The sequence below is a fragment of the Lacerta agilis genome, chromosome 2, assembly GCF_009819535.1.
Source record: "Lacerta agilis isolate rLacAgi1 chromosome 2, rLacAgi1.pri, whole genome shotgun sequence".
Lineage (NCBI taxonomy): Eukaryota > Metazoa > Chordata > Lepidosauria > Squamata > Lacertidae > Lacerta > Lacerta agilis.
In genome coordinates this window covers 66,806,357-66,821,334 of record NC_046313.1, presented here as the reverse complement: position 1 = coordinate 66,821,334, position 14,978 = coordinate 66,806,357, and the positions used below count along the sequence as shown (strand labels likewise).

The window sequence follows — 14,978 nt, the reverse complement described above, 5'->3', positions numbered from 1 at the left end:
ACCCAAACTCGGCCCTCCAGATATTTTGGGACTACAACTCCCATGATTCCTAGCTAACAGGACCAGTGGTCAGGGATGATGGGAACTGTAGTCCCAAACATCTGGAGGGTCAAGTTTGGGAATGCTGCCTTATTGGGTTGGGCTCTCAACCAGTTGTCAAAGTGGGTAGGGATGCAGAATTATAGGGCTAAAGGACCCACTGAAACATCCTAGGAGGTGGAGCTACCAAAAGTCACTTCTCCCCTGCCTGTTAATGATAGCCTCCATTGCATTGGAGGCATTTCTGTGGCCTGAAGGAGGGGAGGGGAAATCAGGATCCGAGCTGACAGTTGTAAACACAGCAGCAGGATTACGGATAGTGGAGCTTTCCCATCCTTCTTCTTGTGGGAAAGAGCAGGATTTAATGCATATAGCCTCATCCTTCTTTCCCAAATCACCTGTTGGGTATTGAAGAAAACTGGGGAGGGAGGAGGATTTGTGACCAGGACTGCTTTTTGTCTCACAGAGATGGAGTTTAAAAATCCAGAATTAAAAATAAAGTGTAATAAATGCAACATGTACACTAATTGTGATCTTGTGTCCAATGTGTTCATGAAAATGTATCCAGTTGCACATATGTCTAAAATAAGTAAACTACTGATCTAATATTTGTTACCTCTTGTCAATATGGATTGGTGCACTGTGGTAAATTGCTTACTTCAGGCGATTATTGTCGTAGGCCCTTTTGCCATTCAGATACTCATTATTGTAAATAAGGTATATTTCAAACAGGTCCTCCTGCCATTTCAAGAACAGAGTTGTATCTTCATAAATTCTCTTTTGTGCACCATTTTATAACAAAACATATCTCGTTCAGTCAGCTTCTAATTGTTTCCCTTCCCCCTCCCCACAGTTGAAATAGACCACCTAAGTGCCTGCTGTTATGGCTCCAAAAAGGAAATTGTCCAAATCTGATGGGGAAGGAGAAAATCTGATGGAAAAGTTACCAAGTATGTAAAGCAAGAATCTTTCCTGTCATCTGGCCCAGTATACCTAAAGCGTCTCCACCCCCCATCTTTCAGCCTTCTGGTGGTTCCCTCACTGCAAGAAGTGATGTTACAGGGAGCACCCACCCTGTGGAACACCCTCCCATCAGAGACAAGGAAATAAACAACGACTGTATATCATAAAATGAAAATAATATTCCACAAGTGTGATAATCTTGCTTTGTTTAAGTAATGATATACAGGATTGCTGATGAGGACTTAAATTATGCACTTACATTTTATGCAGAGTCTATACATATTTTTGCCACGGTGAATGTTCCATCTTCAGCAGAATGCTAGCTTCACTCCTGAGTTAGAGGCTGTGGAATTGTATTATGCCCTTGGAAGCACTATGTGATAGTATGGAACTGGAAAAGGAGTCAGGGATATTTTCAGAAGTCACACTGTACCTAATGGGTCTCATAACAGTAGGGACAGTCCTGCTGTTCCCAGCTGTCCTGCTCTTCCCAGCTTGAGGGAAGACCTGAGTAGTACTGTTCTTCTAAAGCAGGGGTCAGCAAACTTTTTCAGCAGGGGGCCAGTCCACTGTCCCTCAGACCTTGTGGGGGGGCCAGACTATATTTTGAAAAAAAATAATGAATGAATTCCTATTCCCCACAAATAACCCAGAGATGCATTTTAAATAAAAGGACGCATTCTACTCATATAAAAACACGCTGATTCCCGGACCGTCCGTGGGCCGGATTTAGAAGGCTTTTGGGCCGCATCCAGCCCCCAGGCCTTAGTTTGGGGACCCCTGTTCTAAAGAATTCACGAGTGTTTTGGAATTGTGGTGTAACTGAGAACAATTTCTCAACCTCTTCTTATACTCCACACTCGTGGGGGGCTGGGGCTTGTCTGTGTCTCATTAAACTTCCAAGTATTTGGAACTCCTGTGTTTTTGGATATGATCCATGTTTCCCACTCCAGCTTGAGAAAAGGGCTGTACTGTTGTACTGTTTTTTGGAGGTAGTCTTGGTACATCAGAAGCACAGTAGGATAGAGATGAGCTTCATCCTTCATCCTGAGCTTGGAGATGGGAATTGTTCCTGATTTGTACACCAGACACTGGTAAAGTACAACATAAGTTCAGGGACAAGACAACATACATCCTTTATTGGTCACAAGTATTGGCTGGCTATTGTGGTATATATAATATTCCATTATTCTAATCTGAGGGCTTCAGAGGACAGTCATACTTTAGTAGCCCCAGTGATTTCATCTTAACTCTCTTCAATGTCCAGTAATTTTAGGACTGGGATTGAAATCCACAAACAACTTACTCAAATGCTTTGTTAGTTGCACCCTTTATACTAGGGATAGGAAATTTATGGTCCTCTAAATATTGTTAGACTCCAACTCCCATTAGCCTCAGCCAACATGGCCAATGGTAAGGGATGGTGGGAGTTAGTTCAAATGACATCAGGAGGGCCACAGGTATATATAACTTTGCTTTATATCCTCCTTCCTCTATTGTAAGATTCCCAAACATGGGCCTCCAGCTGTTTTTGGACTACAACTCCCTTCATCCCTAGCTAGCTGGACAAGTGGTCAGGGATGGTGGGAATTGTAGTCCAAAAACAGTTGGAGACCCAGTTTTGGGAAACCCTGCTCTAGTGTATGTATCTCCTACACTCTCTTAGAAGTTGTTCTAGGTTAGAATATATAGCCCTTGGGTTCATCTTCCAAGGTACCTCAAACTTTAAACAAACTTCATGATATAAAGGTTAATTTTTCATTTATTTGTATTGAGGTATGTGACTCAAATATGCCATTCATTTATCTAATGCTAGTAACTTTTCCATCTTAGAAACAAAGAAATCTTGCACGCTTGGTAAGAACAGATCCATTCCCAAAGAAGGAGTTGTAGAGAACAACAATGTTTTTGGGCAGCTCCTCAAAATAGGAGGAATTATACTGAAAGCTGGAGAACGACAGAATGAAATAGGTATATATTTTCATGACATTCTTAGCAGTAATTCTAAAAGGAAATAAAAGTGTAAAACATTTACCTGCTGATTTTCTGCTACTTTGCACAACTGTTAAAAATAGAGGAGCTCTGCTAGAAATGTATTTATTTAATTTTACCTTTTTAGCATTCTAGACTCACTACCTCTATGCCAGGGAAATTGCCAGGTGGATTTCTGTCTCACGCAGCAGTTAGTGGGAAGGGCAGAAGGTGGCAGATTCAGACTATAATGACATGAACATGACAGTGTTTGTCCTTCTTGGCACTTTTTCCATAGCTGTGGATGGAGCAATTTTCCAGAAGAAGTTGCATCAAGCATTGAAGAAGCACCCTTCTCAACCACAGGTATGAAATTGCATTATTTCATGTATTGAAATTGAAGTGGGCCTGTATGGATTCTAACACCCAAAGCTCTGTCTCTGTCCATCTCTCTTTCTCTCTCTCCTGACAAACACACACACACACACACCCAAATTAAAATCTCTTTTTCAATCCACTTCTCTTATTCTTTACCTTGCATTTTAAATATATGAATTAAATAAAAACAGAACACAAGAGAAAAATAGGAGACCTCCATAATCAATACAGAGTTTTCGCTTATGGTTTGCTGCTGACAGATCTGGAAGAAGTATGAACTGGTCACTGGATTTTTTCATTAACAAGTAACAATTTACAAATTACAGTTTTATACATCCCACACAAAGATCAAGAACAGGCATTGTGTAAACAGTAGGCTTTCATTGCTTGATTTGCACATTCATGCATTTGAAACAGTAGGGATAATTGTTCAGCCTTCATTTTCTCTCTCTCCTTCCCTCCATCCTGTGTAGATTGGTGAGGAGTTCATCAGTGGCTTGGAATCCCACATAGAAAACAGAGATCACTTCAGGAATTGTCTTCTACCATGCATACCCACACAAAGTCAGGAAATGAGGTCAGTGGAAAACCTTATTTGTTTTCTCCCTGCAAGTTGCCATGTGAGTGGTTTAATACTTGCAGTATGTTACCATGACAAAGTAGTAACTGTATATGACTACCTGTATATACTCCAATCTGCCTCTGGACTGCAACTGGAGTTTTTTAAAAATGTGTTTTTAAAAAAGAAATAAACTTAATTCTGTTGTAAACAGATACACCTTTTAAAGGTCAAACTCTAAACAACAAAAGAGAAGATACTTGGGGTTAAACTAATCTGATTTTATTTATTACATGTGTGTCCCTTTGTCTAAGGAGCTCAAAGTGGGGCAGGGAGCGCCTATCACAAATATATTGTTTTAAACCCAGGTACTCGCATGATGCCTTTTTCTAATAATAATAGCAAAGTGTCTCTCTCCATTATAGTAATGCAATCCATTCATATTGTGAAAGCCTCATTAAACTGCTCCTTGGCATTGAGATATTACAGGTAAGATAAGTTTTCCATTCAGTTCCTCTAACAATCCTTTCCTATTTATTTATTTATTTCATTTCATTTTATATCCCAAACTTTTCAGATTGGCATAGGGGGGAAAACACACCAAGACTGTTCTTGCTCTACAAGCTCACAAACTAAAAAGGCATAAGGGAAAAGGAATGGAAGGGAGGAGGGGGAAAGCAACCTTAAGCACAAGTTCCCAAAGTTAAAACCAATATGTTTTGTAGTTCTGGCTTGCCCTGATAAAAAGCGATACCACTGTTGAAGTACTCTCTCCACACACACATGCCACTGTCACCAGATGAGATGAAAGGGCCCTGTGGTTCCCCTGGCCCTCTGGAGTAGATTTGGAGAAGCACAGAATGAGGAAGGTCCTATTGCGCAAGCGCTGAATACTGCTCAATGGCTTTATTTACCAAGAATTAGTGCTCTGGGGAAGTTTTACTGCAGTGCTTCATAGCAGAGAACTCTTCTTCAACAGTGGATTATGGGTTTTGGGTCTGCAGTGTTGTGTACACAGTGTGCTACCTCATTGTAAATGTAATTTCTCAAAACGCTTTTTTCTTTTTGGAAGCCTGCTGTTATAAGACTGCTATTTGAAAAACTCCCTGAATTTTTTCACGAAAGGCAAGTACTCCACTATTTTAACTTGAAATGTTGACAGCTCTGCATTTTCCATCTGCTTCTTCTCAACCGCTTGTTGAAATCCTCAAAACTTGATCTCATTAGCATGCATGAAAGATTTTAAAAAAATATTTGCCACTCATGCCCTATACTCATTTAAGGTTCGGGAACTTGGACAAACTTGTGGTCCTCAAGATGTTGTTGAACCTTAACACCCATCAGCCCCCACCAGCATGGCTAATAGTCAGGAATGATGGGGGTTGGAATCCAACAACATCTGGAGAGCCAAAGGTTAGTAATCACCCCTGCTATAAGGACTGAAGTTCAAACTTTTACTGTGTGTTCTTTTCTGCTCTACAAAGCTAGTTTTAGATGGCAGAATAAATGAATGGATTACAGTGAGCTTTCACTTCCTGGTGCAACTAGACTTCTCTGCGACCCTTCCTCTCCACAGGGAAGTGGAACCAATTTGGATGGTCCTGCCTCACCACTTAATGGATCCAAATGGTTTCCAGAGAGTGGTAGGGGATGTTTTATCCCATGTTGATGGCCTCTCAGCTGATTCCTTGGTGGCCAGCTCTGGTCAACTCCTGCTTTGACTACTGCAATGCGCTCTACAAGGGGCTACCTTTGAAAGTGACCTGGAAACTACAACTAATCCAGAATGCGGCAGCTGGTTCCCTCACTGCAACAAGCAAAGTTACAGGGACCCAGGCAGAGGGCCTTCTCAGTAGTGGCACCCTCCCTGTGGAACACCCTCCCTTCAGATGTCAGAGATAAAGAATTGCACAACTTTTAGAAGACATCTGAAGGCAGCCCTGTATTGGGAGGTTTTTAATGCTTGATGTTTTTATTTTGTTTTTAGGTATGCTGTAAGCCGCCCAGAGGGGCTGGGAAAACCCAGCCTGTTGGGCGGGGTAATAATAATAATAATAATAATAATAATAATAATAATAATACCTTGCTGTCGATCCTGAGGCTGGGTTTCTTGCTTGGCTGAAAAATAGTGTGTATTGCACCTCCTCAAGTGGCTCATATACAGGATGGCATGGCATATTTATTTTCAACAGAATTGGTTAAAAGAAACTATAGTTCTAAATAAATTGGATTTCAAAAAGCATCTAGAGAGGATTGAGAGCAGTCCTCCATAGCCACAACTGGAAGTGACTTCAGAAAGATGGGTTTCTCAGTAATAAAAAGGAACTGGGGTTTATGTTTTATCTCTTCTGATCTTTCAGTGTGGGCAATGATGGACTCAATTTGCCTCGGCTCATTGTCAATCAGTTAAAATGGCTTGACAGGATAGCTGACAGCAAGGCAAGTACCACCAATGCAATCAATTATGTTTCTCATGGGGTATTGTTTAACATTCAGTGATCACTAGCAACATGCTAGTTAGATGTTGATTTCTTTAACCCAGAGATGGAAAATCTTTTTGAATTCATGGACCAGATCTTTATCATATCCTAACCTTGTAGGCCAAATTTGATAGGTGGGTAGAATTGCTCACCTGTCAGTCATCTGACATCACAATGGCGTTGGGAGCTTGGGTGCTTTGAAGTCCCAAAGTTGGGATTTCAAAGAAATGTGCAGGACTTAAGAAGAACCCTGCAAAATGCTTTAAAACTCTTACTACATCCTGTGTGCCAAAGACTCTCCATCTGTGAGTTGGGAGATGTGGAGGAAATTCAACACTATTTGTTGCGATGCCCTTTATATGCATCCCCTAGACAAAAATTCCACAATTACATCCTTTGCTCTCTCTCCAACCAACCTCCCCTTGAGCAAATCTCTATTTTGCTGGCTGGCAATAACGTATTTATTACTGTACAGATTGTAAAATTTGCCTTGGCTGCAAGTAAGTTGAGAGCTAGGCACCAAGACAAGTATCATTAAGGGGGAGTGTGAGAAGTGGAGTGTTTAACTTATGCAGGTGTGATTTTTGAATTTTTGTATGTTTGCTTTGCTGCTGTTGCTGTTCAGTTTTAAATTAATTATTTATATTTTACGCATTGTGACCAATTGTGACGGCTTACAACTTTTAGCAATAAAGATTTTATTCATGTAAAACTCTTAAGGCTTCAGCTTTATCACATATCAGTTTCTGTGTTCGTGACTAGTTTCTACAGCAGATTTGGGCACTTTCATATCTTGCTATGTACATAAGACAGGGCATTCTAATTGTACCCACTGATGAATCCACAAGCAGTGCCTCTGAGGCTAAGCATTAGGTTTGGGCAGGTATGTATGAGTGCAGGTGATCTTTCGAGTAGCTCCATCCCAGGGCTTTAGCAATCATAACCAGCATTTTTAATTTGGACTAGAAATGAACTGAGATATTGTTGGGACAAAAGAGATAAGCATTTTAAAATATTTTCATGCTAAGAAACTATAAATAACATATGTCTGATAAATAAACCAATTACTTAGCTTCCATTCTGGATGCATTTGTAGCATACATTTGTTGGTTTATCTGTGTTTAAGCTGTCGGCATTAAGGAAACGTCCTTTTTCTGAGTTCCTGGTGTTGTAAAGCTTTTGCTCATCTGCAGGATCTTGTTCAGAAACTCATGCAGATGATTTGTGTTTCTCCTCCATCAATCCAACACGACATAATCACAAGCCTGCCAGAAATCCTAGAGGATTCTCAGCATTGTGAAATTGCCAGAGAGCTTAGGTAAGTTTGATACTGCCATGTTCTCTTTTTACACTCTATAATTTTCTGTTAGCTGTTTCTGGTGCCATAGCTGAAGATACCTTCTGACTAGGCATAAAGTGAAAAGAAGTGAATTTAGAGTGCATCCGGAAAAGAGTGACCAGGACTCGCATTAAGACCCCTAATCATTTTCACATGTACTACTGGAAAGCCAGGTGTCCCCCCATTTTATATTTGTACAGCTGGTTATTCCTGCCTAAATGCAGAACCTTACATTTGTCCCTATAGAAATTCATTTGGTTAGCTTTGGCCCAGTTGTCCAATCTGTTAAGGTCAAATTGAATCCCGATTCTGTCTTCTAAGGCATAGCTACCCCTCCCGGTTTGATGTCATCTGCATGTTTGATTACCACCCCCTCAATTCCTGCATCCAAACCCTGGCATTCAAGAGACTGCAACCACAATTGTAAGACACTGCTGTGTCTCAGATCATGCTTTAAAGGTGTGGGTGTGTATGATTCCAGTTTCAAAAGAGTTCTGAGAGGGAAGGGCATTGAGTTGCCTAGAATTGATATAAGGAGCCTTTAAAGTACGAACTCTGCACACAGTATTTTCTCCATGTCAGTCTGATTATTCACAAGAACTGGTGGCAGCATCATAATCCTTAAGGCTGTATCTCAATTCATTGCTGCTGCTGCATTGTGTGGTCTTCATCTGATGCACTGACAGTCTGAGCTTTTCAAGTGCTCCATAAAAAAGCAAGATTTCAGCAGAACTCCACCCCCTACTCTTCCTCTTCTTATAATACGTGGATAAAACCAGAAGGCCACAAAATTCAAACAAAGTGTTTTTTTTATTGAACAAGGTGTGTTGATCCTGATGCATTTCAACTAATTAGTCTTGAGGGCAGAAAACTGCACCATACTTCAACATTCTCATATATGGTCATATATATTTTTATTTTTGTCACAGGCTGCTTTCTTCCATATTTGGGCATTTACTGTGAAAGAGCCATGCTTTGTTCACTTTTAATAGAGCATCTTCATGGCATCATAAGCAAAACAGCCTCCTCCCATGTTTTCCCTTTTCAGCTTGTGTTCCTCTCTCCCAGAAAATCCACTGTGCTTTGTTTATTTAACACAATGGAACAGCTGCATAATTTCTCTTACGTGTAGATGAACCATTGTCTAATATCTGTTTCTCCCCACGCTCCTTAATTGCAGAGTGGGGAAGATCATGATTGGGAGTGTAGCCAGGAGAGGGGGGTGGTCATTATTTAGCCTAATCTCTATTAAAATACCCCCTCCTCCTCGCCAACTACAGAACATTATTTAGATTCCTGAAATCTCAAAGCAGAGTTGCTGTTCCATTTACAGCTTAAAGGAAACAAGAATGATTAAATCATCCACATCTGGAAGCACCCACAGTTTAAAATGGATATTTTGTGTTTTATATTTTATTTTCTTGTTTTGATTGTATATTTTAAAATCTTTTGTAAACCCTTTTGTGTACCCTTGATTGAAGAAGAAAGACAGCAAACATGGACAAGTTGTACATTGTAGACATAAGTGCATAAATCGTTCATAAACTTTTATTGTAGCAGCCTACAAAACCATCTTTGTACATATTAATACTGGATGGACTGTAATCCACTATTGCAGTTTGGGAATGTTGCTAGATCTTAAAAGATCATTTTGTTGTCCTGCGTTTTAGTTCGTTATTAAAGGAGAAGACTGAGCTATCTGTTCCAATCCTTGATGCTCTTTCCAGTTTGAATCTAGATCTGGGACTTCTGTCTGAGGTAGGAAGCCCTGTGTTAAATAGATGGGCACACAAACAAGGTATAAGTGCTGCTTAAAGTCAAAGGTGGTGCTGTGGGTTAAACCACAGAGTCTAGGGCTTGCTGATCAGAAGGTCGGTGGTTCGAATCCCTGCGGCGGGGTGAGCTCCCGTTGCTCAGTCCCAGCTCCTGCCTACCTAGCAGTTCAAAAGCATGTCAAAGTACAAGTTGATAAATAGGGACTGCTCTGGTGGGAAGGTAAACGGCATTTTTGTGCGCTGCTCTGGTTCGCCAGAAGTGGCTTTGTCATGTTGGCCGCATGACCCGGAAACTGTCTGCGGACAAACGCTGGCTCCCTCTGCCTATAGAGTGAGATGAGCACCGCAACCCCAGAGTCGGACACGACTGGACCTAATGGTCAGGGGTCCCTTTACATTTACCTTTAAAGTAATGATATAGGTGAGAATAGGTACTCTTTGTACATAAATACGTACAAGCATTCAGGGAAATCGTAGGGGAGTTAGAAAATATAGGAATTAGGTTTGCCAAGGCTAGAAGTAATGCATTTTCAGATCTGAAAAATCCTCATTAACTATAGCACGTGGACCCCAGGTTTGGATAGCAGACACATTAGCATGGAGCCTTGGTAGCTGCTCCGTAATTATGAAATCCTTTCTCTCTGGAGGCTCCCCTAAGCTTGTTTCCGATCACTTTCTGGAAGTTCTGAGCGACTTTTAAAATAGGGGTTAGTGCTTGGTCATTTTTTGTTTGAGCCATCAGGATTCTAGTAATATTGTTCTCGGCCTGTGCGAATTTTCCACTAATAACTGCTGAGAGTCCTAATAATGAGGCGAGCAAGAACTGTAAATAAATGCTGCACTTTCCCCTGCTCCTACAGCTGAAAAATGTCCTGCTTTCAACCTAGGTGCGCCAATCTGTTATGATCACAGTCGGTGCTGTAAAAGTGGAAGATTTGCCTGTAGTAGTTAAATTTATTCTCCGTTCCATCAAAGCCACAGATGCAACAGAGGTAAAGTGTCTACCATTAAAGCTGAAAATATTGAATCATGAGTATACTCTCTCGGAATACAGAGATGACTTTGCTGGGATAAGCACTCGAAAACATTTGTTTTCTTTCTACGTATGAGCAATATGAGCCAGCACACACCTCTGAAACTAATGTTATAAGTTCATGATTTCCAGTTGCTTTAAATCCTTTTGATCTTTTAACCTAGGCAGATAAGAGTATCATTTGGCTAAAGAAGGTTTTCATCTTCTAAGCAGGCGCATGACTCTTAAAGAAGTGTGACTCTTTCTCTGTGCTAAATACTTGCTTGGCATATTGCAGTCAAAAACTGAATTATGGCTGGCAGAGCGTCAAAAGACAATTTTTTACTTGCTGCAGACAAAGGGTTAAGACCAAGCATTTTTCTTAATGGGAAGAATCTCTTCCTTTTTTTTATTGCTCATTCAGCATTCCTTTCCATAAAAGGAAGTAGAACTACGTTTTCCTTTTAAAAAACTATTTTAAGTATGATAGTTACAAAAATATCCTCGTCAGTCCAAAAACAATGTTAAGCTTGTGTTTAGATGATGATTCTGTATAAATTATAAAAAGTATTTTTGCAGGCTCCTTCCTTGACATTTACCCCATTTACACTTTTTTTCCCCTCCTACTCCACAATCATTGTCTTAAAATATATGATCATGAATGTTTGTGTGTATTTGTGAGTAATAGCTGCACTGTGTTATGCAGGTAATTTCTGACCTTCGTAAGAAGTTGGACCTGGACTCGTGTGTTTCGCTTCCACTGATTCATGTTTCTCAGACCAAGTTCAGGAGCCAGACTCGGACAAGGTTTGTGTGTTGACATTCAGCTTCATCCTAAGACTTGCAGTGTCCATGCATAAGCAGTTAGGACAAGGCAAAATCATAGCCTCAGCGAAACATAGCAAAGAAAATATTACATCAGGTTTCTGGTGCCTTTGTTTGCATGGATGGGATTGCAATATTTCATCTCCTTTTAAATGTGTTCACTTTGAAATCTCACTGTTTAATCATTCTCTCCCTTTCAGCCAAAACAGCATCACCATCCCAGCTCTAATTTATCTGCTCATCTCCCCTGGTGGGTTTTTTTTTTGGGGGGGGGAGTACATGTACATGTACACAAAATTAAGAATCCCCACCTAATCCTTGAAGAGGAACATACAGATTCCACAGCTTATCTGCCACAGGGAGCTTTTCTTCTTAAAGATCTTTGGGCAGATCTAGGAGTCCCCTAAGGGGGTAGGAAATGTTCCATATGACAAGGTTAATGGGTAGAAAGGGGTCGTGTGGAGTGTCCCCATCACATGGAGAGCCTTTCCATCAACAGCAGCTGCCAACTATCTGATAGAGGTTTGACAGTTCTTCACACCATGAGGGGACCCAAGACCTCAGTGTGCACTTGGACAATCCTAAGCATTCTCTGACATGGCTGGTGTGTTAACTTGCTTCTCCTCCATCTGTTACCCTCCTCCTTTGCCATTTACTTGCCTTAGATGGTACTGCTGCTTTGTGCACTTATCACTGCTGCCTTCATTTTAGTGGGTTCCCACTTTCTCACTCCCTTTTAATGCTGTTGTGCCTTATACCTGCCAATGCATTCTTTTGTGGGTGGCAATTTAACCACCAAAGTTAGACTTTACCTGCTTAGCTGCTTTTGTGGTTAAGATGATGGGCTGCCTACCCATCTTGTGCTTTTTTTCAGTCTGTCTGCAAGCCAACTGTGTGTCAACCAGGACTGCGTCAAGCTCCTTTTCGAAGTTATAAAGTCTGCTGTTAAATTCCAGAAGACCATTTCCGAAGGCTGGATTAAGGTCAGGGTGTATTTTCTCTGTGGGTATGCACTTTTGCCAAGTTGTTCTTTCTTTCAGATGCAGTTCTATAAAAAAAAATGTACTTCAGATTTTTATTTAAATACCTGTTAAAATCTATTTCCTTTTCAGTAAGGAAATTACATGTGAATGATAGAATCATCACAGAACAGCTCTGCTGTTGAATTCAGACTTTGAGTCCTATTTGAGAAAATAAAATCAGAATAGAATAGAGTCACGGAGTTGGGAGGAATCTTTTGAGGTCATCCAGTCCAGATTCTGCAGTGTAGGATGTAACATGCAATCATAGTCGTTGAGGAAGAAATGGGAAAGGAAAACACTTGATGGAGCATAATCATATGTAGTAATGTACATGGGCAGTGGAGATAGACAGGCATGTGCGTTGGTAGTCTAATGCCCGGCATAGACTACTGGGAAGGGAAAGCCTTGCTAACCAATCCATGGAGCTATCCTCCCTATTCAACACCATCCCTTGATGATGTAATCCTCTCATTGTGCTCTGAAGCCTTTCTATCTCCCTGCTGCCAATGCAGGCCATCTTAAGCAGCAATCCAATACCCACTCATTGGGAGCAAGCCCCACTGAAAGTGGGACCTGCCTCTGAGTCGACATGTATAAGATTGTGCTGTTAAGGAGGCTTCCTTAACTCTTCCTCATCTGATGCCTGAGTTCCAACTTGAGGTTTGTAACTTTGGCAGAATAACATCTGGCTGCCTGGAATTACTGCTAGGAATGCAGAACGACTGGGAGTAAATTCCTTTTCGGCCTTATTAACTAATAGTCAAAAGAAGATAAAATAACACAATATGCAGGGAAGATGCAGATCATAGAATTGAGCTGAGTGGGGATTTGAACCGTGGTCTCCCAGGTCCTAGTCCAACACTCCAACCACTACACCACCAGCACAGAGGCTTATATTCCTGAAATGGGATGAATATCTCTTTCCAATATTTGATGGTGAGCCCTAATAAGTTCCAGGAGCATTCTGACTCATGTGGCAGAAAGGTGTGTTTCTCCTCCCCATTCCCATAGCACAACCTTTGTCCTAAGACTGTGGTAGAAGATATGTATTAGGAAGGTTTCAGTAGGTTTGCACTAATAATAAATAAAAATAAAATAAAATAAAATAAAATAAAATAATTATTTGTACCCCACCCATCTGACTCGTTGCCAGCCCTGGGTGGATTCCAGCATATATAAAAGCACAGCAAATTATTAAATCTTTAAAAGGCTTCCCTATACAGGGCTGCATTCAGATGTTTCCTAAATGTTATATAATTACTCAACTCCTTAACATCTGATGGGAGGACATTCCACAGGATGGGCGCCACTACCAAGAAGGCCCTCTACCTGTGTCTGACTTGTGCATGATTTCATGTGATTCTGGCAATCAGCAGGTGCACTGTTGGAAATATGTGTTTTGGCTCTTGTGTAGGGTGGTTATTTGTTCAGCATTGGCAACTGTTTTTTCTACTCCTGTTCTAGGCCATTGAAAGTGTTGCTTCTGCCTCTGACCATAAGGTAATATCTTAGATTCTGCAGTAGCTGTTCTCTACGTACAATTATCTTTTTAGGGATGTTAGCTGAAGGGGGGACTTGTTTCCTCCATGGCACCCTTTTTATAAAAATGCCCTGCAGCAGTTACATTAATTTGGAATAGTGTGAAGTTGTCACTTGTGTAGTAAGAGGACATATTGAAACTGACCTTTATCTTCTTTCTCTGCAATTCTAACACACCTGAGTTACCTTTCTAGCTCAATATTTGTAACAAATCTTATCTCTTCACTCAAAGCCATCAGAAGTCAGAGCGAGGGCCAAACTTCTTTTCATCCATCCTCTAAACTGAGAGATCTCAATCTCTGGACTGCCTTTCGATACAATGACAGAAAATTATTCCACTCTTTTGCCAAGATTCTAGAATTCTGTTTTAGAGGCTTGTCAGATTCTGCTTTTAGACACTGCCTTCAGTGTATGCACATCCATATTTGATTTGTTGTTGTTGTTCAGTCGTTCAGTCGTGTCCGACTCTTCGTGACCCCATGGACCAGAGCACGCCAGGCACGCCTATCCTTCACTGCCTCTCGCAGTTTGGCCAAACTCATGTTAATATTTGATTTACATAAGTACAAAAAGGAGTTGTTTTCAGAATTTGGATTCACTTTCTCCCCTCCATGTAATTGTGCTATGGAAGAAATTCTTATCAGAAAGTAGATGAGGCCTAGGAATGAATTTCCACTCTAACCACTGAAACCTTAGTTTATTGTAAACACTGGCTGGGCCTTCCAATCTTTCTTCTGAATCATGAACACTACAGAGTTGTCATTTTAAAAGCAAAACTAAAGAGACGTTTTTCAGAATGCTATATAAAATTACCACAGGTTCTGCCAAGTGAGCTGTCTAGACCCCTTGTCTGGTCTGGTCCTTATTCTTCTACCTTGCTTGGTTGTTAACCTTTGCATAATCAGGTTAATTGTTTTACTTGCCAAAAGGTTCTGGATCTGATAGTGCTGTTAGTAATCTATGCTACAAATGGCAAGAACAAGAAGCAGATTGAGAGAGTGCTGAAGAACAAGATTCAATCAGGCTGTGTAAGAGAGCAGTTGCTGCGCAATGCCTTCCGTTACTACTTAATGGTG

At 40.8% G+C, this 14,978-nt stretch overlaps 1 protein-coding gene across 3 annotated transcripts in view; it reads left to right on the top strand.

The window, feature by feature from the left end:
* The first annotated feature begins 896 nt into the window (after window positions 1–896).
* Window positions 897–14,978, top strand: part of FANCD2 (FA complementation group D2) — a 36,644-nt gene continuing 22,562 nt past the window's right edge. For all 3 annotated transcript variants that reach the window (XM_033140559.1, XM_033140558.1, XM_033140557.1), the window contains exons 1-14: window positions 897–989; window positions 2,836–2,973; window positions 3,272–3,339; window positions 3,825–3,928; window positions 4,336–4,399; window positions 4,983–5,035; window positions 6,271–6,349; window positions 7,584–7,708; window positions 9,400–9,487; window positions 10,392–10,496; window positions 11,223–11,323; window positions 12,216–12,324; window positions 13,828–13,863; window positions 14,832–14,975. In XM_033140559.1, coding sequence (XP_032996450.1) covers window positions 923–989; window positions 2,836–2,973; window positions 3,272–3,339; window positions 3,825–3,928; window positions 4,336–4,399; window positions 4,983–5,035; window positions 6,271–6,349; window positions 7,584–7,708; window positions 9,400–9,487; window positions 10,392–10,496; window positions 11,223–11,323; window positions 12,216–12,324; window positions 13,828–13,863; window positions 14,832–14,975 — 1,281 coding nt within the window. In that variant the 5' untranslated portion in view covers window positions 897–922. The remainder of the gene's footprint in view (window positions 990–2,835; window positions 2,974–3,271; window positions 3,340–3,824; window positions 3,929–4,335; window positions 4,400–4,982; window positions 5,036–6,270; window positions 6,350–7,583; window positions 7,709–9,399; window positions 9,488–10,391; window positions 10,497–11,222; window positions 11,324–12,215; window positions 12,325–13,827; window positions 13,864–14,831; window positions 14,976–14,978) is intronic.